General features: G+C 41.3%; 1 protein-coding gene across 1 annotated transcript in view; it reads right to left on the bottom strand.

Moving 5' to 3' along the window:
* Window positions 1-9,704: 9,704 nt before the first annotated feature.
* Golph3 (golgi phosphoprotein 3) overlaps window positions 9,705-25,650 on the bottom strand; it is a 31,997-nt gene continuing 16,051 nt past the window's right edge. Inside the window, exons 2-4 of the mRNA XM_006976113.4 lie at window positions 22,607-22,738; window positions 18,338-18,452; window positions 9,705-11,574 (exon numbers count right to left, since the gene is read on the bottom strand). Coding sequence (XP_006976175.1) covers window positions 11,150-11,574; window positions 18,338-18,452; window positions 22,607-22,738 — 672 coding nt within the window. The 3' untranslated portion in view covers window positions 9,705-11,149. The remainder of the gene's footprint in view (window positions 11,575-18,337; window positions 18,453-22,606; window positions 22,739-25,650) is intronic.

A 25,650-nucleotide genomic window follows, 5' to 3' on the forward strand; every position in this document is an offset into this window, starting at 1 on the left:
CTTGGCCTTGTGATTGTGCAGTGAGCAATACCAGGTCTCTTTTTAAATGTGCTATTACCTTCTTATCAGCTACACTGGGAAGAGGAGCAGAGGCAAGAGCCCTTGGCTAGCTGCGCTCTTCCATGGCTACACACGGGATCTGGACGGCCTCAAAGCAGGGCACCTCTAACATCTGTTGACATCTGGATCTGGCTGGCTCAAATTCCTGGTCACTTCTTCCCACTACATATTGCCTTTAACAACCCTAGTAACTGCCTCTTTCTCCCCTTCAAGGCCGATCCATTCACACTTCCTCTCCACAGACACAGATATACTAACACTAGAACCCCCGGGCTCAAGACCCTGCTGCACTGGCCTGTCTTGCCGGCCATCCCAGAGCCTTCCAAATGGCCAGAATCTTGGCACCTACGCCCGTTACTGCAGACAAATCCCAAACCCACAATGAAAGACACCACCATAAATTCCTGATCTCCAATGTCCACTAGACTCTTTGCTACTCAGCAATTCTTTGCCAGTTTTTCCTCTCATTGTTCAGGAAAGGCATTTTTTTTCCTAAAAGGAAATCCTATCTTCCCCCTCACACTTTCACAGGGTGAAATAAAAACCATCTTTATTGAGGGTCTGCAGCTTTACAAAACAAGTCCTACACAGGACTTGAGAATATACATTCTCAAAGTAAGGTTCTGGTTGCCTTAGCAGAGAGAGTGCTTAACAGTGTAACTCCCTCTGAAGCCCGCTGAAATAAACGAGAGGAACTCTGGTTGTGATATAATATGGAAATAAACACCAGCCCATCTTATGAATTTGGAAAGTTCTATCAACATATATAGTAAGAGCTGAGACCAAACTAAAGAACAATGATACAGGTCACTTTTCTCTCTAAATAAAAAAAGACACTGGTGGCAGAAGAAAGGGAGGGTTCTGAAAAACGCCACCAACACTCTTCACTTGGAGAAAGGTCTAGACTAGAAACAGGTTGTGCTCAATTGGAATCCTCGTCATGCCTCAGGACAGTGGGGGAGGGGAAGCTATGGGGGGTGTAACTTTCCTTTTTCCCAAGCATCAAGTGGTTGGTCAGAGCAGTTAGTTACAGCCAAGGAATGAGCTCGTCTGAGGGACGCCACCAGGTAAGATCCCGAAATAGAAGGTCCAGCCTATGACCTCGCCCAGAAAGGCTACAGCCACCCGCCATCAATCCGCATGTGCTGTTCCTGATCCTGCCTCCCCAGACCAGGTGATGAGCACTGCTGATTCAATCAGCTGGTGTGCAGATCCTCCTCTCTTGGCCAAAGGGATGAATTCAACAACGCTAAACAAACCACACAGAATCTACTGCTGACAAGTCTCGGGCACATGGCAGGCTTAGAACTCTGATTTCACTAAATTAAACTAGGCCATATGAACATATGAGTGGTATGGAAAAAAATAAGCAAAACAGATAAACACAACTGATAAACATTTGACTCACAGTTTCAGACATCTTGTCCCTCGTCACTTGGCTCTGTCACCTTCGGACTGTGGCAGCACATACAGCATGGACAAGGATGACTGTCTACCACACAGTAGCTAGGAAGCAAAAGGTAAGAGAGAGGACAGGCCCCCAAATTCCTTCAGGAGTATGCCACCCTCCTGAAGGTCCCCGCGCCTCTCAACAGGGCCACACTGGCAGCCAAGCCTTCAGAATATGGGCCTCAGATTCAAACCAACTGGGTGTGGTGACAGGCAGCGGAGGCAAAGGGATCAGGAGTTTAAGGTCATTCTGGAGTATATGCAGTGTGTGGGTCAGCCTGAGGTACACAAGATCCTGTCTCAAAAAGACCAAAAAGAGGAAGAGTTCAGGTAAAAACAGACCCAGAGAGCTTAGAACCACTCTACCAAAAGAGAAAAGAGCCAGAGAAAAGGCACCTGGATTTACATCTCTATTCCACAAGAAGAATTCATGTGGAAATAAGAATATAATGTACATCAAATCCTGTGCAAAATCCTAAGAAGCAGGAGGAGCAGATACAATCCTTGCAGAGAACAGGACCACACACGAGCGATGTGCCCAGGAAAAGGTCTGTGACTCCAAACCTCAAAATGCACACAAATACACTGAGAAACATGATAAAAAAAAATTTTTTTTAAGTATGACTGAATAACCATATGAAAATAAAGTTCTAAAGTCCAATGTTTCCTTGGGAGGCAGCCAGACATGATGACAGCCTGTAACCCCAGCACTCAGGAGACAAAGAAAAGAGGATCACTGCAAGTCCAAGGCCAGCCTGGGCTACATGGTGGCATCCTATGTCAGAAACTGGGAAGGTCAGGCGGTGGTGGTGCACGCCTTTAATCCCAGCATTCAGGAGGCAGGCGGATCTCTTGAGTTCAAAGCCAGCCACCTACAGAGCAGAGTTCCAGGACAGCCAGGGCTACACAGAGAAATACAAAAAAACAGAAAAACTGGGGAGCTGGGGCAGTCCAAATTGCTTGCACTTATGTGGGTTCAGAAGCCAAGGATGGTCCTATACTTGTAACCACAGCTCTGAAGAGGTGGAAATAGGAAGGTCCCAGGGCTCACTGGCTTGCCAATCCCAACGTAAGAAAGAGGTGAGCTTCAGACCAAGGAGACCAAAGGCAATAGATGTTCCTGAGGATTACAAACATACGCACATTTAAAAAAATAGCAAACCTCTACAGCTCAGAAAAAAAAAAAACGTCAGGAGAGTCATTCAGAAGTGCCCATTCCCAATGAATAAACAAAAGGAAACAATGCAAAAGAGGGGAATGTCTAAAAACCAACACAAAATAGACAGCGAAGAACCCGAGGGAAAGTCACAGGCACAGCTTACACCAGCCAAACTGGCAAGCTCTGCGTTCAAGTGGAAGACCTTGCCTCAACAAAGATGGTGGAGAACGACTGGAAGACACCCTCCGTCAACCTGTCCTTCACACACATGTGCACCTGCACACATAAATGCACATACCTACATGCAAAAAAAAACAAAAACCAACCAAACAAACAAACAGGAGATGCAAGGTAGGGCTGCAGAATACTAAATAACCTGCCTGAAATAGAGGAGAAAAAAAGAAGGCTGAGACAGCACTTAGAAGAATTTATCATGTATAGCCAGAATCAAAAATTCTGTGCTTGTCACTGGGAGAACTAGCCAGAAGGCCCCCAGACAAGAACGTATTTACAAGGGACAGAATATCACTAATTGCCAGGGTTTGACAAGAATGCTTTATGCCAGAATGTTCATAAGTTACTCAAAATAATAGTAATAGTAGTAGTAGTAATAATAATAATAATAATAATAATAACTTTAGAATTTTAACCAAAGTGACTTCCAAGTAAAAGGCCACAAGCCACCCGGCACAGAAAAGCTTGGGACTGCATTCTCCCAACCCCTCTGCAGGAGGCCCTAGGAGAGATGAGAAAGAGAAGGTGATGAGCAGTTAGGGTGAGCACTTGAAGAGAGAACAGTCAGGGCTGCTCTTCCAAGGCCGATGAGCACCCACAGAAGTGAAGGGGGAGTGCAGCTGTGCAGTACAACGTGGTCTACAGCCCTCGACTAGCATATACAAGGTCCCAGGTTCAATCCCCAAGACTGCCAGTAAACAATCTCTGCTCTAAGAATGTCACGAGTGTCAAGAGAACCAGCAAATGAACATATAATGCTTTCATTTGAACACCACTGATCTTGACAATCAGATTCTAAGAAAAGTCCTACAACTCTACACATGAATCTCAATTATCAACAGGAAGTCAGGAAGTACTTTTAAAATTGTTGGTCAATGTAATAAAATACACATAAAATGTACCAATCCCATCACTAGGAGAGTGCAGTTCAGTAACATTAAGTGTTACATAAGTGTATAGCCACCACCATTATCTCCGGAACCTCATCATGCCAAACTCAAAAAGTTAGTTGTATTTTTATACATAAAAACACATATGCATTTTTTTTTCCTCTAAAAGCAGTAATCACAGTTAAGTACGGAAGAGTGCAGAGTGTGGCCTTGAAGTACTATTTCATGGAAAAAGAATTCATGGCTTTTTGGAGACACTGATGATTCCATATATGGGGTAAGAATGTACAAAGTAAACCTAGACTCTGTTGCCACACTAAGAGGTCATCAAAAGACAACTGGAACTAAACAGTAAAAACTCAAGATCCAGGCTGGAGAGATGGCGCTGTGGGTGGCAGCCTGCTGACCTGAGTTTGATCCCAAGACCCCCAAGGTGTAAGAAGAAAAGCAACCCCTGAAAGCTGTACTCTGATCTCCACACACAGTGGGGTGCAGACACCTAGGTGTTCTCTCCCTCTCCCTCCCCTTTCTCACTCAAATAGAAACAGAACTGTATTTTGATTTTTTTAAGCCAGGGTCTCACTATGTAACTCTGGCTGTCCTAGAACTCACTGTGTAGAATGGCCTCATTCTTCCTGAGTGCTGGAACAGAAGGCATGCACAATCATACCCAGACAGAAAATGTTTTTTAAAAAAATCTTTGAAGAGAACTTACCTGTCCAAAGATAGGAAACTTGAGTATTAATGAGGATAATTGTAATACAACACATGTCTGTTGTACCATACTATGAAAAATAACCAGGCACTGAAAAATAGTTGTGATTTCACTTATATGTGGCTTCAAAAAACTAATTTACTAGAACAGAACATAGCAAAGCAGTTAGAAGACTGGGATAAGAATAGACATGATTAATAAAAGGATATAAAGTTCCAGGAGTGGGTCTATTGCACTGTGATTAGCGTTCACAGTTCTAGAGCTGCAGAGGTAGCACAGGGGGAGAGCACATGTTTAGCATGCACAAGGACCTGGGTTCAATCCCCAGTACCAGAAAAAAGGTATTTCAAAGCCACTGAATCATTCACCATTCTCACCCCAATAAGCTGCTGAAGGTGCTTAGGTTCATTTACTCTCTACAATGTATACACAGATCGAAACAACATTACACCCCACAAATACAAAAAGTGCTTGCCAGTTACAGGGACATAAATAGGTACGCAGCTAGCTCACTTCCCAAAACTGGTTTTTATGTGCACGGGTGTGAAGGTAGCAAGAGGGCATTGGATCCCCCAAAGCCTGAGTTACAGATGGTTGTAAGCAAGCGCCCAACATGGGTTCTGTGAACCCAACTCTGGTCCTCTGCACCCGCAGGAAGCACTCTGAAGAGTTGAGTCATCGCTCCAGCTTGTTACCACAAATTCTTTAGGGAGAATCAGGAAACAAGGAAACTCGAAGAGTGTGCCCTACCTCTCTGTGAAGTGTGCTGGAAGGTCATGGAGATGATCATCCTGAAACAAACATTCTAGCTAAAAAAGAAATGTAAGATTTAAAATACCATCACTCCACAACCCCAAACCCCAGGATTATCTGCGGACAGTGACTCAAGGCTGTAAGGACAGCATTCAGAATGCTGAGGCAGGAGTTCGAGGACAACCCAGGCTTCACACTGTTCAGGGCAGCCCTGTCTCCAAAGCAAAGGAAAGGAGAACAGAGGCAAGCCTTTATCTGAGCCCAGAGTGTTTCGACAGTCTTCCCACAGGGAGAAGGGAAGTGGGGGCAGACTACCACAAGTCCACAGGATGAGAACGCATTACCTGGTCGATAACACACAAAGGTAGCATGGATGTGCCTCCTCATGAAGTACATACACACCACCACTAACGAAACAGTCTCACCAACACAAAGAAGCCAAACCCTGACACCTTCAGAGCCAATTCCCAGTTCCCAAGAGATACAAAAATCAAAGCATGTTAAGTTACACCATGCAGATGTGACCAGGAAAATCTAAACTGGAAATCTCCACAGGACAAATACTTCAGTTTCATGAACAACTGTTTTTCGAGAGAAAAATGGGAAACATTCGGGGACGAACCTATAGATTTAAAGAAACAAAAGATCTACCGAGTGGAAAAAGGAAAATCAAAGACATACCCGGATCTGGGCATGTGTCAAGCATCAGGAAGACTGGGATTGGAGGAAGCCCTGAGCAGCTTCTTCCAGGGCTGTCTCATGACCCAAATGACAGTTTTTAAGTGTATCTGCACTATGTTAACCAATTTTTGTGTATTTTAACCTTAATTTTAATAAAATACTTGGACATAGGTATGTTCATAACCCATATTTGGTTTTTCCATTTGTTAATCATACCTCCTGACAAGGATAGCTAACCACCAAGCAAATATCTTTAATACACCAATTAACATCTCCAGCAATTAACAATAGACACTGCTCTTTAAGGACCCAAGTTCAATTCACTGCACCTACATGGTGACTCACAACCATCAGCAGCTCCACGTCCCAGGAGGATCAAGGTGCTCTTTTGGCCTTGTGGCACCAGGCATACATGGTACAGACACACATGCAAGCAAAACACCCATATACAAGATATACATAACATAAACTTTGTTAAGTTATAAAAAGAGGGGGAAAAACCACTCCACTGACTCCATAATCAAGGACTGTATACTTTCCTGATAGTAAAGCAAAAAGAAAACACCACACCAACTGTAAAGACTGAGAAAACTGCTGCTGGTGGCGGCGCACGCCTTTAATCTTAGCACTCGGAAGGCAGAGGCAGGCGGATCTCTCTGAGTTCGGGCCCAACCAGGTCTACAGAGCAAGTTCCAGGATAGCCAGGGCCACACACACACACACACACACACACACACACAAAAAAAAAAAGAGAAAACCAACTGTATCACAAACACAAGCTTATATCCTGGTGAATGAATACATAACAAGGCTCATTACAAAATATGGGTGAAAAACAAACCAAAATTCACAGAAAAAAAATAATAAATCACCAAAAGATACCAAACAATAGCTAACCCCCTAACAACTAAAACTCGCTAGTTCTGCAAAAGGCCAAGACTGATGATGCCTTCTACTGAGTGCAGAGGCCAACATCCAGGTATGACATCAGCAAGGATCTTAGAAACCAGCCGGACCTGATGTGTTCTATTTTTAATGTTTATTCTTCCACAGTCTATTTCTGTGAATTTCCCCTATAAAAATCAGAGACATAAAGATGTATTCACAAGACTCTATCTAATAACCAAATGTAAGAATCTGAATATCTGATAGAAGCTAAGCAAAACAATGGAGCCACTCAAAGACAATGTTTACTCATCAAAACAAGCTAACTGCATGTCGGTGATACTTGGAGTGTACCCACTATTCTGAGTATAAATAAACAGTGAAATCTAAGATTAGACTGCAAATGTGTGCACAATTAAAAACAGTGTTACCATTCACACCTCCCTGAAAAACAGCACGCAACGTTAACAATACCATCACTTTTCCAGTGCTGCTCAAACATGACAGCTCTAACAAGTTTACTCAAGATGGGCTTAGAACTCCAGGACTCGGGGAGCTAGGCTGAACTACAAAGTTTGTCCTAGTCAACAAGATGAAAAGAGAATAGAGTGCTTTAACGGCAACAGCTCTATCATAACACACAATGGAAAGGCCACGGTTGGGAATCAAATGAACTTCGTAACGATCTCACATAAACTTAAGACTCATACTTCCCAGGCTACTGGGCAAGACTGGCCATGCCCGGCAGACATGAATCCTATGACCAACAGGCTGAGGGACACTACTCACTAGTCCCATATTTCTTTTGGAGGGTGAGTGATGAAAAGTTAAGGCACTTATAATTATATACCCACCTGGAGCTGGAGAGATGGTTCACCAGTTAAGAGCACTGGCTGCTCTTCCAGAGGACCTGGGTTCAATCCCTGGTACACACATAGCATCTCACAATTGTAACAACAGGCCCAGAAGATCCAATACCGTCACACAGACATACATGCAGGTAAATCAATGCACATAAAATAAAAATATGTAAATCACTTAAAAAATTATTTACCAACCAGTTCACAAGTAACAAAAAGGCCTAAATGATAGAATAAATCACAAAGTCCCAGTCAATCCTACCTCAGCAGAGCAGTGACATTCTTGGCCCGATAACATATTTATGGTTCTTCTAAAAAACGGCCAATTTCCCAAATCCCTATAATTTAGATAAATTACACCAGCATGTCCTTTATATTGCCTTGAGAACTTTTTGCAGCTACCTGCTGCTCTGGATCTGTCTCTCAGAGAAAAACAGCCTCCTCCTCCTAGTGCCCAAGTAAGGAAAAACTGGAATTGGATGCCATCCCTGTTTGCTCAGTCACTTTGGGATCCCAAGTTTGAGTAGCTACTAGAGGCTGGGACGATCATCTTCTGAGCACTAGAGATAAGATGTCACAAGGACGTCACAGGCAGAGAATGTCCTTACACAGCATCTGTTAAGACCACTGCACCGGCTCAGGTTTTGTTCAGAAAGCTCATCAATTAAACACTGCATGAAAAAGCCAAAAGGAAACAGTAACTGTTCATTCTTAGACATAACAGACATTCACACAGGTCTTACAAAATTCCACTGCCTTTGGCATCTTGGGCTAACAGCTTTTGTTACATGAGCAGCAGGAATAATTATTTCCATTAGAGAAGCATCATTCTTGCTTTTAAAAGGGTTGTAAGTGCCAGGCCTGGTGTTGCACTCCTTTAATCCCAGCATTTGGGAAGCAGAGGTGGGCAGGTCTCTGAGTTCAAGGCCAGCCTGGTCTATATAGTAAGTTCTAGGACAGTCAAATACATAGATTAAAAAAAAAAAAAGATACGATAAAAGCTGGGCAGTGGTGACACATCCCTTTAATCCCTGTACTTGAGGCAGAGGCAGGTGGATCTCAGTGAGTTCAAGGTCAGCCTGGTCTACAAAGAGAGTTCCAGGGACAGTCAGGACTGTTACACGGAGAAACCTTCTCTTGAAAAACAAACAAAAAGTAATAGTAGTAGTAGTAGTAGTAAAATAAATAAATAGAAGAGAGACTTATAAGCATCAGTCTTTGATGGGAGAAGGTTCCCTTCTGGATCTGGAGCCACTCACAGGCCGAGCCAAGTGTAAATAAACTCCATCCTGAGATACACATAGAGGTACAGGCCAGACCACTAACGACTGTGCTTAGGATTATCTGTTACTGATGAAGCAAGTACATTAGAGATACCTATTCCTTCTGCTAGTTTACTTCTAAACTCTTCAAAAGAAAAACAGTCAATTTTCACCAAACAAAACAGTCAGGGGCTGGAGAGATGGCTCAGCGGCTAAGAGCACTCACTGCTCCTGCAGAGGTCCTGCCCTCGATCAGTTCCCTGCACCACATGGAGGCTCACACCGGATGAACTCTGGCAGACACCAAGCACTCTCAAGTACACATACACACATGCAGGAAAAACACATACACATAAAATAACAAAATTAAATTTTAATTTATTTTTTAAATTTCAGTGTACTAGTGTCAGTTTTCAGTATCCATGTTTGAAAACAACAGAAACAAACAGGTTATTCTAGGTCTCTGCCCATGCATCATCATAAAGGGGATGGCAAACTATTACCCACAGCCAGCTGCCTGTCTCTCTAATAGTTTCCTGCCGTGTATTTGTACTGTCAGCGACAGCTTTCATTCAGCAGAACTGAGTTTCCGCAACAAACACCATGTGCGGCTTGCCAAGTTTAAAGCGTTTCCTAGCCGGCTCTTTTAAGACAGTTTGCCAACCATGCAGCTGAAATGTTACTATGCCATACTAAGTAAAACTTCCCTTGAAGCAAAGAAAATGACACAAAAATCAAATGACATGCTCACTCTGATTCAGGCACTTTCAAGATCATAGTTTATTTATTACTTCAGATAAAAAGATAGTATACATATTAGGAAGTCCCTTAAAATTCAACTCTAAAGTTATACGCATCTAGTATTTTTGCATCAAATGTTAACCAAAAGTTTCTAGACACCTGAAAGCCCCACTATTAACATGAACTATGGTAATAAAAAATTTGACATTTAATTTGTTCAATGTATAGTATTTACATTATGAAACCAATGGTACATAAACAGTGATAAAGAATAAAATCAACATTAAAAAGCAGAGGTTTGTAGTCTTACAATGTGCTAATTATCATAATTGTATATAAAATTAAAACATAGTAGAGCTTTCTTACAAATTTCTTAATCATCTGAGTTGCAGTCGTTACTTGCTACCAATTTACATGCAACATCTGCTAGAACTGATATCTGATTTTCTTTTCCTCAAGAAAGGATGAGTAGATAAATGATATTTTGGAGCAGACATTAATTTACTTGAAGATAGGGGGGAAAAAAGTACTCAAGATTAGTACTGGTCGCAAGCCTCTTTCCTACAGAAATCATAAAAACAGGGAGAGTTAAAGGAAAAAAAGTCCCAAAAGAGATGTACAGGCAGAGTATCACAAGGGGCACAGCTCCGAAGAGCCCTGAACGACCACACATCTTCCTCTCCTCAATGATGGGAGGTCCATGTGCCATCAAATAACAGTGACTGAAGCGAGTGAGGGGCACCAGGTGCACAACTAATTCAATTTTGCAAAGTACTGAGACGAGGCAAAGGTGGCCAGAAGACGGGGCGATTCATATATAATTCCAACTATATACAGCATAAATGGAATGCAGCCCATCTCAAACTGGCTCTGTGAAACAACTGGACCTTTATGATTTATAGCTAAAATTATAACAGAGTTACACAGGAAGCAAAATCCAGGGGCATTTTATATTACCTATTTACTGTGCTGTTTCAATTGAAAAATAATTTTGCTAAGTATACATCTCAACTGAGGTCTATGTAGAAAATGTCCTAATAGATACAGATATTTACCTTTGGTGCGTTGAAGGCCTTGTTGTGACTTGTCTGAATCATAGGCAAAATGCCAGGTGAATGTGCACGTGTGGGACAACTCAAGCTGAGGTAATCCAAAGCTGTGCATGAGGTGACTGGAGGGACCCTGGAGTCCAAGTGCACCAGAAACCCCAAAGGTAACAGTGAGGATGGCAGGAGGGAATGGAGTGCCAATATGGCAGTAAGGTTGCTTACCAACAGAAAGAGGAAGGCCTCTCGTACCAGCAGAATCCTGCGCACACACAAAAAGAAATCGCCACCCACCGTTTTGTAGAACAAAAGCCAATTATTAGAGTGGGAAAGTACAAACTACAGAAAACCAGAAGTCAATAGAAGAAAAACTACTGGTTCTCATGAGAAAAAGGAAACATTCCATTCTGACAGTTACTTGGTAAACGCAGCTACCACGGCCCATAAAACTTCATTGGTATTGGCCTTCAGACACTCCACTTCTGGGTCTAGGTCGAGAAGCTGCCGTACTCTCTTGGTGGCTAAATCATACTGCTCGTCCAGAAGAGGGGCAAAGGCATTCTCCAAAACATCCGAGGCATGGGCTAGGTAAATGAGGGCCAGCAAGCGCTTGTCCATTCGGTGAGGGTCATTTACCCATTTGTCAAGAACAGCTTCTTGTACCTTCTTGATGAGGCGCTGCTTAATGTTGTTATTGGTGAGAGGATGTGTCGTCATGTCAAACAGGAGGAAGTTCTGTTTCTCTGTCGTCAGTACACCCTTTTCTACCAGGTTTTTAGCTAATCGTTCCCGTACATTTCTTAACTGATAGTGCAATTTTAATGGATTCCACGTCTCACCTAAAGAAGAACATTCCAAAGTTAGAAATGGTGGGTATTATTTGCTGAACTGCAACAATAACAACAAATGAACCATCAGATAAGCAAAGGAACTTTATTCCTGCCCCTTCCCCACTAGATCAGGCAGTCCAAGCGCTGGGTTCAAGGCCAGCAGCCAACGCTTTCTCAGGCACAGCAGTCTTCAAACCACAGCCGCCCTTAATCTAAGAAAGTACTCAACCACACACTAAGTTTTGTTCCTGCCTGCTCTGGCTGTTATCAAAAAGCAGTCAGTAAGGCGGAATGTAATGTGGGGGGAACACACTCACCAGGTGGAGGCAGGAGGATGGCAAGTGGGAAGCATCTGGGCTACAGGTATACAAAGCATCACAAAGGCCTAGGTTCAACCCTCAATACTACAAAAAGAAAAAACAAACAAAAAACACCAAAACCTCTACAATATAAAAAGCAGCAAATTTTTCCCCACCAATCTTCAACAGATGAAAGGAAAATAAAAATAAAGCTCTTGATTATAAGCTATTCCTGAAACTGCCACTAAGACCGTCTATAAAGTTTGTATGGACAAGGATGAAAAGTTACATAAAGCTGACCCCTGAAGAGAAAACATTGTTTTGGGTTTTGTTTTGTTTTGTTTTGGAGACAAGGTTTCTCTGTGTCGTCATCTTTGCTGTCCAGGAACTCATTCCATACACCAGGCTGGGCACAACCTCAGAGATCCGCCTGCCTCTACCTCCTGAGTGTTGGGATTAAAGGCGTGAGCTGCCGCTGCCACTGCCGCCACCACCACCTGGCATTGTTTTCAGTTCTTAAGTCTGTAATCTATAGGCCCTTACTTTTGAGGCAAATATTTAGTTAAACTAAGCATTTCCCATTAAAATCATTTATTTTTCACCCCAGCATGGTGTCACAGGCCTTTAATCTACAGCTGGTCGACAAGGCGAGTTCCAGGAGAGCCAGGGTTACACAGAGTTTAAGGGGAGGGAGGGAGGGAGAGAGAGAATGAATGAACCATTTATTCTCTTGTACAAAATTTGGTAAGAAACAAAAATATGTGTAACTTTGTTTACCTTTCAGATTATATGTAACAAGTCTAACTGTATTTTCCAAATGATCACCAATGAATACACAACTATTTTTTATAGTTTCGGAAAAAAAAATACTAAAGTACTTTTCTAAACTACAACACATTAAAATCAACCTCAAGCACCTTTCTTCAGTGTAAAGACTCTAAGCTACATTACTGAAACCACTAAGATGGAGCTATTAACTGAAAATATACTTAAATTTTCAGTTCCTCAACTTTACAAGACACATTTTTAAGTACCAAAAACCCTAAGTGGCTGGTCATTAGTTACTCACTAGCTAGCACAGAACACTGTTAGCATCACAGGAAGGACTAATGAACTGTGGCACCTGGAATGTATTTCTATTTAGATGGCCACAGAAACTATTCTGATTGTATCACCTAACAGTAAAGAATACCCTTGACAAGAGCGCAATGGTTAAGAGCACATGATGCTCCCACAGAGGACCAGAGTGATCCCAGCACCCACATCAGGTCCTCACAGCCACCTGTAACTCCAATTTCCTGGGAAACAATGCCTTAGGACCTTTGCGGGCACTTGGTACCCATACAGGGACACAATTATAAAATAAAAATTCAAAACTAGCCGGGAGGCAGTGGTGCACACCTTTGATCCCAGCACTTAGGAGGCAGAGGCAGGTGGATCTCAGTGAGCTTGAGACCAGCCTGGTCTACAAAGTGAGATCCAGGACTGTTAACACAAAGAAACCTGGTCTTGAGAAAGAAAAAGAAAAGAAAAAAAGAAAAAAGAGAGAAAAAACTAAAAGACTATCCTGAACAGCAAAGCAATCCTTGCTGTCATTAGAAATGTGTGGAAAATTAATTTAAAGTGACTGTTTGCAGATACTGCTCATAAAGCATTCCAAATCTTTGACTCTCGCTCAGATAGTGAGACACAGAACTGCCAAGTACACTACCTAGAGGCATATCCTAGGGAACAGAGCAGAAGTGAGGATTCCAAGCACAGCACAGCAGCCACCCTGACTCAGTCACCCTGCCCAAGTCTCGGGTCAACGGTCAAAATAGCTAAAGCAGCTGAACGATACGAGGCAGAGTACAGACAGTCCACAGACCTGCACTATAGTCTCAAGTCTCAGAAAACTAAGCCACCCAAGTCGAAGTGAGAAACTGTGAAGCTAAGCAAAAAGACAAATACCAAAAAGTGCCAGGAGTTTTCAGAGAGGTGAGAAAAACCTGAATACCAAACTAAGCTGAGGGGAAAGGCCTGAGTGTCCAGGACATAAAGGGACCCAAAAAGACCACACTTTAGAACAAGGCTGAACTAGTCTCAAGTGAAAACTACTCTAGACCTATACTATCCAAGCTTTAAAGCATGATCCACAAGTAACTTAAATGTCTGTCTACCAAAGCAAAAGCCAACACTTTTCCCCCTGGGGGAAGGGAGACAATACTGAGATGGAATTCAGGACCTCCCACATGCTAGGCAGGTACCCTAAAAATCAAAACACTCTTTGGACAAAGATGGCCAAGTTAAAGCACTTAACAATCTAATATTCACAATGCTGAGTGTTCAATTTTAAAACAGTAACAAAACATTAGATTTGCAAAGAACAAAATGTACCCCAAAACTAATGGGAAATGGAAATAGCCGAAGATGAGAAAATCAGCAGACAAGGATTTTTAAAGAGAGCTAGTACAACATCTACATAATTTAAAGGAAATGTGCACAAAACTATTTCTTAGGAAGAATAAATTATCTGGGACAGCCTTTTATTACATTATTTGGTATGTATTTGTGTGCACATGTACATGACTCAAATGTGGAGGTCAGGGCAGCTTGCAGGAGTCAGTTCTTTCTTTCCATCATGTGGAATCAAACTCAAGTTTAGGTCGTCAGACCTGGCAGTAAGTACCCTTAACCTCTGAACCTCTCACTGGCCCAGAGAAGAGTCATTACAATTTTATAATTTACTTTGGAAAAGGAGTTTAAAGTATATGATAAAAGGCTGGTACTATGAATTACTAATAATTAAGACCATTTTATGCATTTCAAGAAAAGCATTTCAAATAAAAAGTCACAATAAATCAGTGTCTGCCAAGTGCATGCAGGCTCAAGTGCGCTCATACACACACAAAAAAGCAAGTTACTTGATAAGGTAGTATTTACAATGTTCTTGGGAATCACAGTAATATATACATACATACATACATACATACATATATATATATTATATATATAATATATATATTTTATATATATAAAATCAAGAATATAAACATTAAGACTTAATTCTAATCTTCTAGAAATTACAATTAAGTGAGAGAAACCTTCATAATTTACTGGCTTAGAATAAATTGGGAATGGGGCCCTAAGAACAAAATGAGGCATTAGATATGATTTAATAGTAAGGGTTATTTCTAAGAAAGGAGCTACATCCAGACTTCCAGAAAGAACAAGCATCTAAGAACGGAAGAAACAGCACAAGCGCACAGCAGTGATGACCAAGGTCTTAGGACTTCCAACTTTACCTTATCACCTGACAGCTGGGGTTTTGGAATTTACTGTTTCCTAATGCCACTGTCAAGAAGGCAGACAACCCTAAGCTACAATCCAACAAGATATATTAGCTGACTTGGGAGAATTCAAATTAATACAACATAAGATGATAACCATTTACATAAATACTTAAAAATCTATATTTGAATTTTACAACTAACTATACCTACACTAATCTCTAAGTTATCAAAGACATACTATCTCCTAGCAACACTAGCTAGTTAGGTATTACTGTCTGAATACACTAATATTTTCACAGAACTACAGTGCAACCCAACTGTGTTCTAACAGTCTGTCGGACAGGACAGGCCTCACCCTCCAGACATCTTGGCCATCCATCTATTCCCGAACACTAAACTCGGGCAGCCAGGCTTGGCAGCACCACCTGCTTGTATGCTGAGCCTTCTCACTGGCCCACTCTAATCCTTCTGAAAAGGCATACTTCCTTTTGTGTGTACAAATTTTACCTTTTAAAGGTCTAATCAAAAGTTTCCCTTCAACATCTACGTTTCCTCAGATTTTTTTTCTGAACCACCAAACTTTTAGAGAGCCCTAAGTAGTAAGTTATTAGACACGTAGAGGTCTTTGAAAATATTTTAACATCACTTCAATCTGCAATGTTTCCTTTAAGTTCACAGTGCCTACTAGGTCAGTACTATGCACCACTGCAATCAGACAGCACACCTACAATGCTAGGCAGGGCAGGCATCAAATCCAGAGTTTTGCACATTCTAGATCCTTAAGGATCAGACCTCTGATGAGGAAAACTTTGAAACAATTGAAATTTCAAAAGAAAAGAAAAAAATGTTCTCACCACCAAACTGGCCACAGACCTACATACTTCAATCCATAGAATGGACGGCTCTGTGAGAAAGCCACTTGCAGCCAATGACAATCTCAATACACCTGGGGCTCACATGGTGAAGGAGAGGGCTATTGCATGTTGTCCTCTAACCTCTACCCTGGGCCAGGGCACACTCACCCCTCCCATACACACTAAAATAAACAAACAATTTAAAAAACTTAGTTATTAACCAACCAGCTGAAATCTGGTCCATATGCTCAACAGGAAGCAGGTGACTGTTTTTCCCCTGGGCCTTATGCATGGAACTCCATTACTAAGATCTGACCAGAACCACTGTTCCCACACTAGCAATGGGTTTTGTTTTCTGCTCCCAAGCTGGATCCCCTTCTTTCATGTTAACATGACAACTCTTTCCTAGTATGTCCAGGGCCATAATAGTATACAGCAGTGATAACTGGTGTTCATATGTCAACCCACCAAATGAGTGACTCTTTGATGGGAAGCCCCATCTGGCAAGGCCATGAGGTTATTGACTATGAATGACCAGTTGCTCCTTGTATTTCTCTCATGTGCTACTTCATTTCTTCCCTAAGACCTGCATTCCTTCCTTAAGAACAGCTATATCTCCCCATTTACCATGCATTTCCATGTAATGTATACATGTAATCTCATGATTACATCTCAATCTTATGGGCACACATAAGTGTGGATAGTCAAGATGTTTTATTTAACTGTGTAATTTTGATGAATAGAAACATACTAAAATATGCTTCATAACTGTATGTATTGTTCCATGTGGACTGTAGACACTTAGAAGTCTTGTTCTCCATCCTTAGCCACTGATAAGACAAACTGGCCAAACAAAGTGTCCTCATGGAACTTTCACAAAGTGGAATTGCAGGTACCTAAGCCCTTCAAAGAATTATAGTGAACTAGAAGTGATAGTGCAGGTGCCTGGCCTTGTTCTATCTTCTACATTGCATATCTTATATTCAAGAGATCAATGGCACCTATGTTGCCTTAAGCTTGCTCCACAATGAACACTTTGCATATACTTCTCCACCAGTTTTACTGCAAGGCTTTAGGTTTAGTAGACCAGCTCTTTATATTATTAATCACATATTCTTTGCCTCTTCCTCAGACCTCTCATTGGTTCATTTTCTTCCCTTTTTTAATCCTTGTAGCTATCCCTTTAAGAGACAGCCAAAACTTTTACAACCTAGAGCTGTTGTCAGTCACTAAGCTGACCAAGTCTTTACCACGTGTGACTTCTATGGCCTCTTCAAAGAAAGAATGCCTGTGTTCCAAAGATATGACTTTGGAAGCTTGTTTTAAATTACTAACAAGTTGCTAATGAATATGTGTGTGTGGTATACACACACACACACACACACACACACAGGCGCGCGTGCCTGAGATTTTGTAACAGCAGGAACAGAGGAGTAAGGATGTAGAAGGACTAAGAATGGAGAAGAAACAAAGGGCAGAAGAATGAAGAGCACTGGCCTGTGTGTATGAAATTATTATAGCAATCTTTCACTGTTCCCTCGCTCCTTATGGAACCCTAGGTAGGGGTTAAGGGCAGGTACCTTACCCCTACACTAATATATTCCTAATAATAAGATCTGCTAAACACAAAATTCTGACATTTATAGCCAATCTAAAAACATGGGATATTGTTTAAATATCTGCCTCATGAATTCTGACCTAATCCAATGGACATCCTACTGTATTTCAATACTTTGGGAGAAAGCTTATAGAATCTCTTCAAAGCTCACTCCAGTGAGAGGTACACAACAGCAGCTCAAGCTGAAAACCAAGTTCAGTCAGCAGCCATACAATGTTAACTAGTTAAGTACAACCACCTTAACCTAGCAACCCAACCCCATAGGACAATACTGGTTTGGGTATATGCACTGTCAAAGGAAATCCAGTGATCCAGGACACTGACTAAGCCCAATGAGCCCTGGTATACGTAAGATCAAGAGATAGCTTATAGTTTATGATGACATCCTCACAGCATGGTTCACTCTAAACATAGTAAACTGTGCCAATAATTCTGACAAAGGATTGGGGACAGGCCTCTAACTGCAGCACTCAGGAGGCAGAGGCAGGTGGATCTGAGTTGTAGTTCAGCCAGGGCTATAGAAGTGAGGAGACCTTGACTCAAAACAAACAAACAAAAGATGAAAGCTTGAAGGAAGACTATTCCATCTTATTTAGTATCTGCTCTCTTACATAAAAGGAGCTAAGAATTTTTTTAAATTATCATCCCTGCCACCATTTTTCATAATTTAAAAAAAAAAAAAATTCTCTAAGCAGAACTCGATGTTTACATTTCAATACATCAGCTTACCACTAAGTAACTCAATCCAGTTTTGGACCGTCTCTGGAGGCTGTGTCTCCTTAACATGCTTTAGAGCTTCATCAAGAAGAACATCCCCTGTTGGAGCATCCGATTTACAGATCACCTAAAACATAAGCGGTCAGAAATGATCCAATGATACCTTTTTCCCTCATAAACTCATTAGATGAAAAACAAACAAGTATGCAAATATTTCATGCTGAGACTTTACAATTATAGTAATTCTAGTTGATGCTGAACCTTGAGTTATTTAAGGCAGAAATTCATTCATTAAAACATTATCTTAGACCCAGAAACAGAACTCTATGGAAGAGTTCACATAGTAAAGGCATTTTACATGAGTAACAAAATGAATTTTCTCAAAAAAATGTCATTAAGGAAACATTGACAAACTGGAGCAAAAGAGCAAAATTAAGAACCGGCTCCCTTGAGCATAGATTAATAAAGATATGAAGGGGAAGTACAGTTTTTTTGTTTTTTTTAATGTCACTGCTAGCAGAGCCTTAATGATTATGTAAAATTACTCTATCTCCAGCAGAAGAGGGTGAGGATGGGAAGGGGCCAAGAGTTCAGCACACTGGCTGCTCTTCCAGGACTTGGGTTGATTCCCAGCACCAGCTCACAATCAGCTGTAACTCCAGTTCCAGGGAATCCAACACCTTCTTCTGGCCTCTGTAATTACAGCATGCATGTGGTGCATAGACATGCATGCAAACAAAACACCAGACACAAAAAAAGAATAAGCCTCAAGAATAAGAGTGGAAAATCCTGGGGGCTGAGTAGGAAAGCAGCCCACACTGCCACACTTCCCAGCCACCTTAGATTCCCATGGGCTTCACTCAGTTATCTCCTAAGAAACACATTTCTAGTTGAAATTTTGTAGTACCAAAATTCAATCTACTACAGTATCTTAGAGTGGCTATTAAAAATGTTAAATACAAATGTTCTCTCATACTTTTCTTCAAAAAGGTGCCCTTCTTTTTTTTTTTTTTTTTTTTTTGCTGAATCTCACAAAAGATTAAAATATATAAGATCTTTTTTTTTTTTTTTTTTTTTTGGTTTTTCGAGACAGGGTTTCTCTGTGTAGCTTTGCGCCTTTCCTGGAGCTCACTTGGTAGCCCAGGCTGGCCTCGAACTCACAGAGATCCGCCTGGCTCTGCCTCCCGAGTGCTGGGACTAAAGGCGTGCGCCACCACCGCCCAGCTAAAATATATAAGATCTTATTCTTCAGGATTATACATGAAAAATATATAACCATAAATCTAACCTTAAGGAAATGAAAAAAGTGAAATTAATTTTTGAATATTGGATTTAACCCAAGATAGCCAAAAATTGGCCCATAATAGATATTTGTTTGAAAGCTGAGCTATTTAGTGTTTCTACCAATACTTTTTTTGAAAAATCCAGTATGTTTTTATAGTACAGCTCAAATTTCAATAGTGGCATGATTGCTATGCTGGACAGTGCAGATCCCAGAAATATTCAGACTGTTCATTCCATAGTACTTAGTTAGACCAAAGTTCATGGGAGAGAAAGGATCATCAGGAGAAGTTCTTGCACATGGTGTGAGGCCATCCACCACAGTACTGGCACCCTACCAGTGGTCACACATACACACCAACCTCCCCCTGCAGCCATCAGTTGCTCCTTAACTGGGGGTGGAGCCTCATGAGACCTCTCCACTCTGTGCTGGGATGCTGACTGGCTTCATCTTGTACAGATAACCCCAGCTGCTGTGAGTCTGCGAGTGCATGAGGGCAACACTCTGGGCCCTCTCAGTCCAGTGCTCCATACTGAGCTCTTCAGGAGGCAAATCTTACTACATTTCATTGCCCCTGCTCAAAACGAATCCAAGATTCAAACAAATTCTAAATTCCTTTAAAATTTCAATAACAGCCAGGCAGTGGTGCTACATGCCTTTAATCCCAGCACCTGGGAGGCAGAGACAGGTGGACAGGTGGATCTCCGAGTTTCTGAGGCCAGCCTGAACAAAGAGTGAGTTCCAGGACATCCAGAGTTACAGAGATAAACCCTGTCTTGAAAAGGCAAAAAAAGAAAAATAATTTCAAGGTATGTGTGGCTTTGAAATAAATATGCTCTTTTCAATAAATTCTTGCTACATCCAAGACAGAAAAGATGGAAAGAAGATAAAACAAGACCTCTGAGGAATGTATTATATAGATAAAAGAGTTCCCAAAGCCCTCAGGGCTTTAAGAGAAAAACATTAGATTCATACAAGAAACCCCACTGGAGCCGCAACCTTAGAACAGAGAGGCCCGAGGTCAGGTGTGCAGCAGTGACATGGGGGGGGGGGGCTCGGCCAGTGAGGACAATGTGGGCAGGTGCGGCCAGGACCTACAGAACAAGAGGAAAACAACCAAAAGCCGAAGGAGGGGCTATAAACAGAGTCTCCCTTAAAGCCTTTGAGAAGACAAATCAACCACGTCTCCTAACTCTGGTCTCCAAAACTGAGAAACTTCTTTCTGGCTGAAAGTCACTCTGGCTGTCATTTGTTAAAGTGGCTTTAAAATGAACTAAAAACAGAGTGGTGTAAGACGCCTTTAATCCCAGCACTCAGGAGGATCTCTGTGAGTTTGAGGCCAGCCTAGTCTACATACTAGGCTCCAGGACAGATGGGACAAGAGACACTGTCTCAAAAAAAAAAAACAAAAAAAAAAAAAACACCTAAAAAAGTTGGCTTTCAAGAACAGAAGTAACGAATGGGGAAAAACAGCTACTTCTGGACTTCTAACTATGACTGTCTTAAGTAAATCAGCAATTACTTTTAAAATTTAACTTACTAAATCATATAGAATATTTTCCAACAACCTTACTTTCTTCACATCCCTCAGAACTAAACTGAGTAAGTTGCTCAACTGTTTCCCAGAGTCTAGCACGGTTCATGACGTATTTAAACACTGGATGCAAAATGAATAAAGGACAGACTATCACCAGTCGATGGCTCTTGCTCATGCACAGCACAAAACTGACTCCTGTTAGCACAATCTTTTTACTTAGGACTCTAAGGAAAAGTTCTAAGTCCTAAATTACTAAGCTGTGTATGCATTCTATTGATAACTACAATGACAGCTTCCTCAGGTTGTTTTTCTCCTGAAGTTACTATGGTTGCAGACAAACAAAATTGTAACCTGTTTTATGATATAGTTATCCAAAAGAGCAATTTGTTAAATTCTCTCAATGCTAGCTCACTTGTCTTAACGGCAAAGGGCTGGCTTTACCGCAGAGGTGCTATAAGAGCGTTTCTATGGTGTCAGCCTGTTTCTAATCTCAGCAATTCAGGGACTGTCAGAAAATCTAAATTCAAAGCCTGCATAAGCTACACAGCAAGACTGTCTCAAACAAATACATCCACGTTACTCCACCTACCCAGTAGTAAGCTCAAACACAGGCCTTCACACATACTAGGGAGCACTCACTCTTAGCTGAATTCACTCCAATCCAGCAATATTACTACCTGCACGTAACTTTCATTAACACATTAACAGCACGCCTTCTTAGAAAATTGTCATCCTCTGGCTTATCAGTCAGAAAGTTCAGAGTAAGGAATGAAGCACAGGCTTGTAATCTTAGTGCTCTGGAGATCGAAGCAGGAGATCTCCAGGTCAAGGCCAGCATGAGCTACATAGTGAATTCCAGGTCAGCCTTGGTGAAAAAGAGAAGACTCTTGTCTTAAAAAACTAAAAGGCAACAAGATGTTTGGTTCTGGCCTAACTTTTGGATTTATAATACAATTACTAAAGAAAAAATGGTTTTGAAAAATCAGGTTTTAAAATAACATGCCCGAAGTGTAGAACAGACTGGAAGAGAAACAGTCTTGAATAGTTGAGATTGAGACTCAAGTTAAAAATCCAAAACAAGTGTATATATTTCTGTTCTACCAACAGAAGTGCCTACCTACACCTTCACTGTGGAGAAGAGACAGAAAAAGCAATTGCAGTCTTCCAAAAAGATGGGTGTCCTATGAGTAATTAATTTGCATGAAACTTCTGAATTTTCTCAAGTTCTCTCAAGGTCTTCAGAAGCAAATAAAACGGGGCATCTTCCTAAGATGCGGTGGTCATCGATCCTAAGTGACTGACATCCTTTTTCACATATGCAAAGATCCAGAAAAACCCAGAATGCCGTCCAGTAAAGACAATTTTAAACTATTTAAACATTTTAAAGCTATTAGAAATATCATCATTTATACAGAACAAATTCTTGCAAAAGGGGGAGGGGTATTATCAGAAGTCCTCTTACCTTTCTTGTTAAAAGACTTTTTCTTCTCATCCCACAAGCCTCTAGTTGTAACCTTCCTCGCAAGGCTAATTCAATTAACATACAGCCACGCAATCCAGATGATATACAGTCATTCCAAAATGATGTGTAACCCTATTTAAAAAGAACAAAAAAAACAAAACAGCCAATTTACCTTGACTCAAACATAGAAATATCTTTAGCCAAAGCCATTTTGAGTACCCTTCACCACACATATGTACTAAGCTTTTTCTTTTAGGCCTCCAACCAGCTCCCAAACCATGACATCGAGACTTAGCAGCTTTGAATGTCCGGCCTTAGCTCTTTCCTTGTTAGCTCTTATAACTTAGCCTGTTTCTCCTCATCTACGTTTTGCTTTGAGGCTTTCTTACCTTTTCTTTCTGTATGTCCTACACCTGTCTAGCTGGCTAGCCACTGCCTGGTTTCTGGCTCCAGGAGTGTCCCTCTTTTTCCCTCATTCTCCCCTCCTCCTCCTCTCATTCAAGCCTAGATTTCTCCTTCTATTAATTCTCTCTGCCCACCAGCCCCACCCATCTCTCTCCCGCCTAGCTATTGGCCATTCAGCTCTTTATGAAACCAATCTGGTGCACCTTAGGCAGGTAAGGTAAAACAAATGTAACACATCTTTACATCATTAAACACAGCATAAACAAGTAAGTGCAGCACATCTTTACACAGTTAAAGTAATATTGTTAAATATTGCCTAGTTAAAATAATATTACACAACACAACGTCTTTTTATAACAAAACACTAAAACTGTACTTAGTATATTGTTAAACAAGGATCTGAGGGAGGGTTGTTCTTTTTACCACAGGTTCTTACATATGGATAAACAAGAAATAACTTTAGAGTCAAGCCAGACAAGGTAGCACATGCCTATAAATCTATTACTGGGGATATGGAGCATTCTAATAGCTCAAGAGTTCAAGGTCAGGGCTGGAGAGATGGCTCAGAGATTGAGTACTTATGCCTTTACAGAGAACTGGAATTTCCAGTACCTACATGGTGGCTCAAAACTGTAACTCCACTTCCCAGGGACCCAAATCTCTTTTCTGGACTCCTTGGGTACCAGACATATACATACTGCAGGCATGCATGAAAGCAAAACATCCATACACACAAAATAAATTAAAAATTTTCAATAAGTAAAAATGACAATAGAGTCCCAGCAATGGTGGCTCATACCTCCAGCATTCAAGCTGATCTGGGCTACATAGAGAAGGCTTCCTGTACTCTGCCAGGTCAAAGTGATCAGCTCATTTTTAAGAAGATGGCTGACCATCGGAATTCATGGAACTTCACTAATAGATGTGGAGATTAAAGTGCAACCCTCAATGTTGTGGAATATTATTTTAAGATGTGTTACAGTTGTTTATGCTGTGGAACATTTGTTTAATGATGCAAAGATGTGTTACATTCTTTTATGTTGCATTGTTTAACAATGTGAAGCTGTGTTACTGTGCCTGTCTACAACTCCTGATTGTCTAATAAAGAGCTGAACGGCCAATATCAAGGCAGGACAAAGGATAGGTAGGGTGGCAGGCAGAGAGAAATAGGAGAAATCTGGGAGGAACAAGAAGAAAGAACAAGAGAACAAGGAGAGGACGCTAGGGACCAGCCACACAACCAGCCACAGAGTAAAAGTAAGATATACAGAAGAAAAAGGTAAAAGCCCAGAGGCAAAAGGTAGACAGGATAATTTAAAGTTAAGAAAAGCTGGCAAGAAACAAGCCATGCTAAGGCTGGGCATTTATAATTAAGAATAAGTCTCTATATGCAATTTATTTGGAAGTAGGGTGACAGGCCCCCCAAAAGAGTAAGAGCCAACAACACCACCCCAACTACTACCTTTAGTTGTTGTTGCTGGTTTTTTGATACAGGGTTTCTGTGTGTCCTAGCAGTCTCAGAATTCACAAAGATCTGCCTGCCTCTGTAATGGGATTAAAGGCATGCGCCATCACTGCCAGGCTCAAACTACCACATTTAATGAGGGGTTTTTTGTTTTTAGAAAGAGAGCATTTAGATAAAGGGAACTAAAGGGGGAAAGCACAGATAGTTCTGTCAAGGCATGATGGCACATACCTTTTAATCCCAGTGCTCTGGAGGCAGAGGCAAGAAGCAGGTGGATCTGTCATTTATGTAGACCAGCATCTGACTACACGGTGAGATCCAGGGCAGCCAGAACTGTAATTGAACCAGTAACTGATAGAAATCAAATAAGATCTAGAGCAGTTAAAGCCTTGGGAAGCCTGGGAATTGATTCCACATGAAATTACATTAAAGCTGTGTGGTTCTTGCACACAAATGGGTTCCTAGGTAAAACACCACAGTATAGGCAGAGTGCACTTCATGAAGTACAGTGGATGTGGTGAGGACACCAGTCTGAAAATGCTAGCTGGACAGAGTTAGCAGTTTACCTTTGATGGTGGATAGCAGAAGGCTAAATGTGACTGTCCCAACTGTTCTCATGTTATGAGTCACCCAGAAATGTCAGCAAAACAAGGTCTTTACTATGGAGTTCAGGGTTACATTTTATGAAAACCTGGGTAACACACATAGGAAAGTAGGTGAATGGAAAAAAAAAATTCTGTGCCAAAGTTTCTGGGGTTTATCAGAAATAAACAAGATAGATGAAGCCAACAAAAACAGAGCAAGCAACAGAGTAGCCCAGTATTTTTGATAACCTCCTAGTAAAACCCTTATCACAAAAGCATGATCAGGAATTACCAGAGGGAAGTTTTTGGTTTTTGGTTTTAAAGTTCAAGTAAAACAGACCCAAAAGAACAATGAGGGTAGTATAACTGACCAGATAACAATGCCACACGGGATTGGGTATTTTAGGGAAAAAGTGAATCCGGAGAGTACCAAGTGACTGTAACCAACCTTAGCCAGCCCAGTTCCCAATGAATCCACAACACGGTCTAGACCACAAGTTAGCAGGGGAAGCGCTCAGTTGGCCTTGTTTCTCTAAAAAAGGAATTACAAGAGCCTACCGGAGGACTATATACTCAGAGCATGTTTTATG

The sequence above is a fragment of the Peromyscus maniculatus genome, chromosome 15, assembly GCF_049852395.1.
Source record: "Peromyscus maniculatus bairdii isolate BWxNUB_F1_BW_parent chromosome 15, HU_Pman_BW_mat_3.1, whole genome shotgun sequence".
In the NCBI taxonomy this organism is placed as follows: domain Eukaryota; kingdom Metazoa; phylum Chordata; class Mammalia; order Rodentia; family Cricetidae; genus Peromyscus; species Peromyscus maniculatus.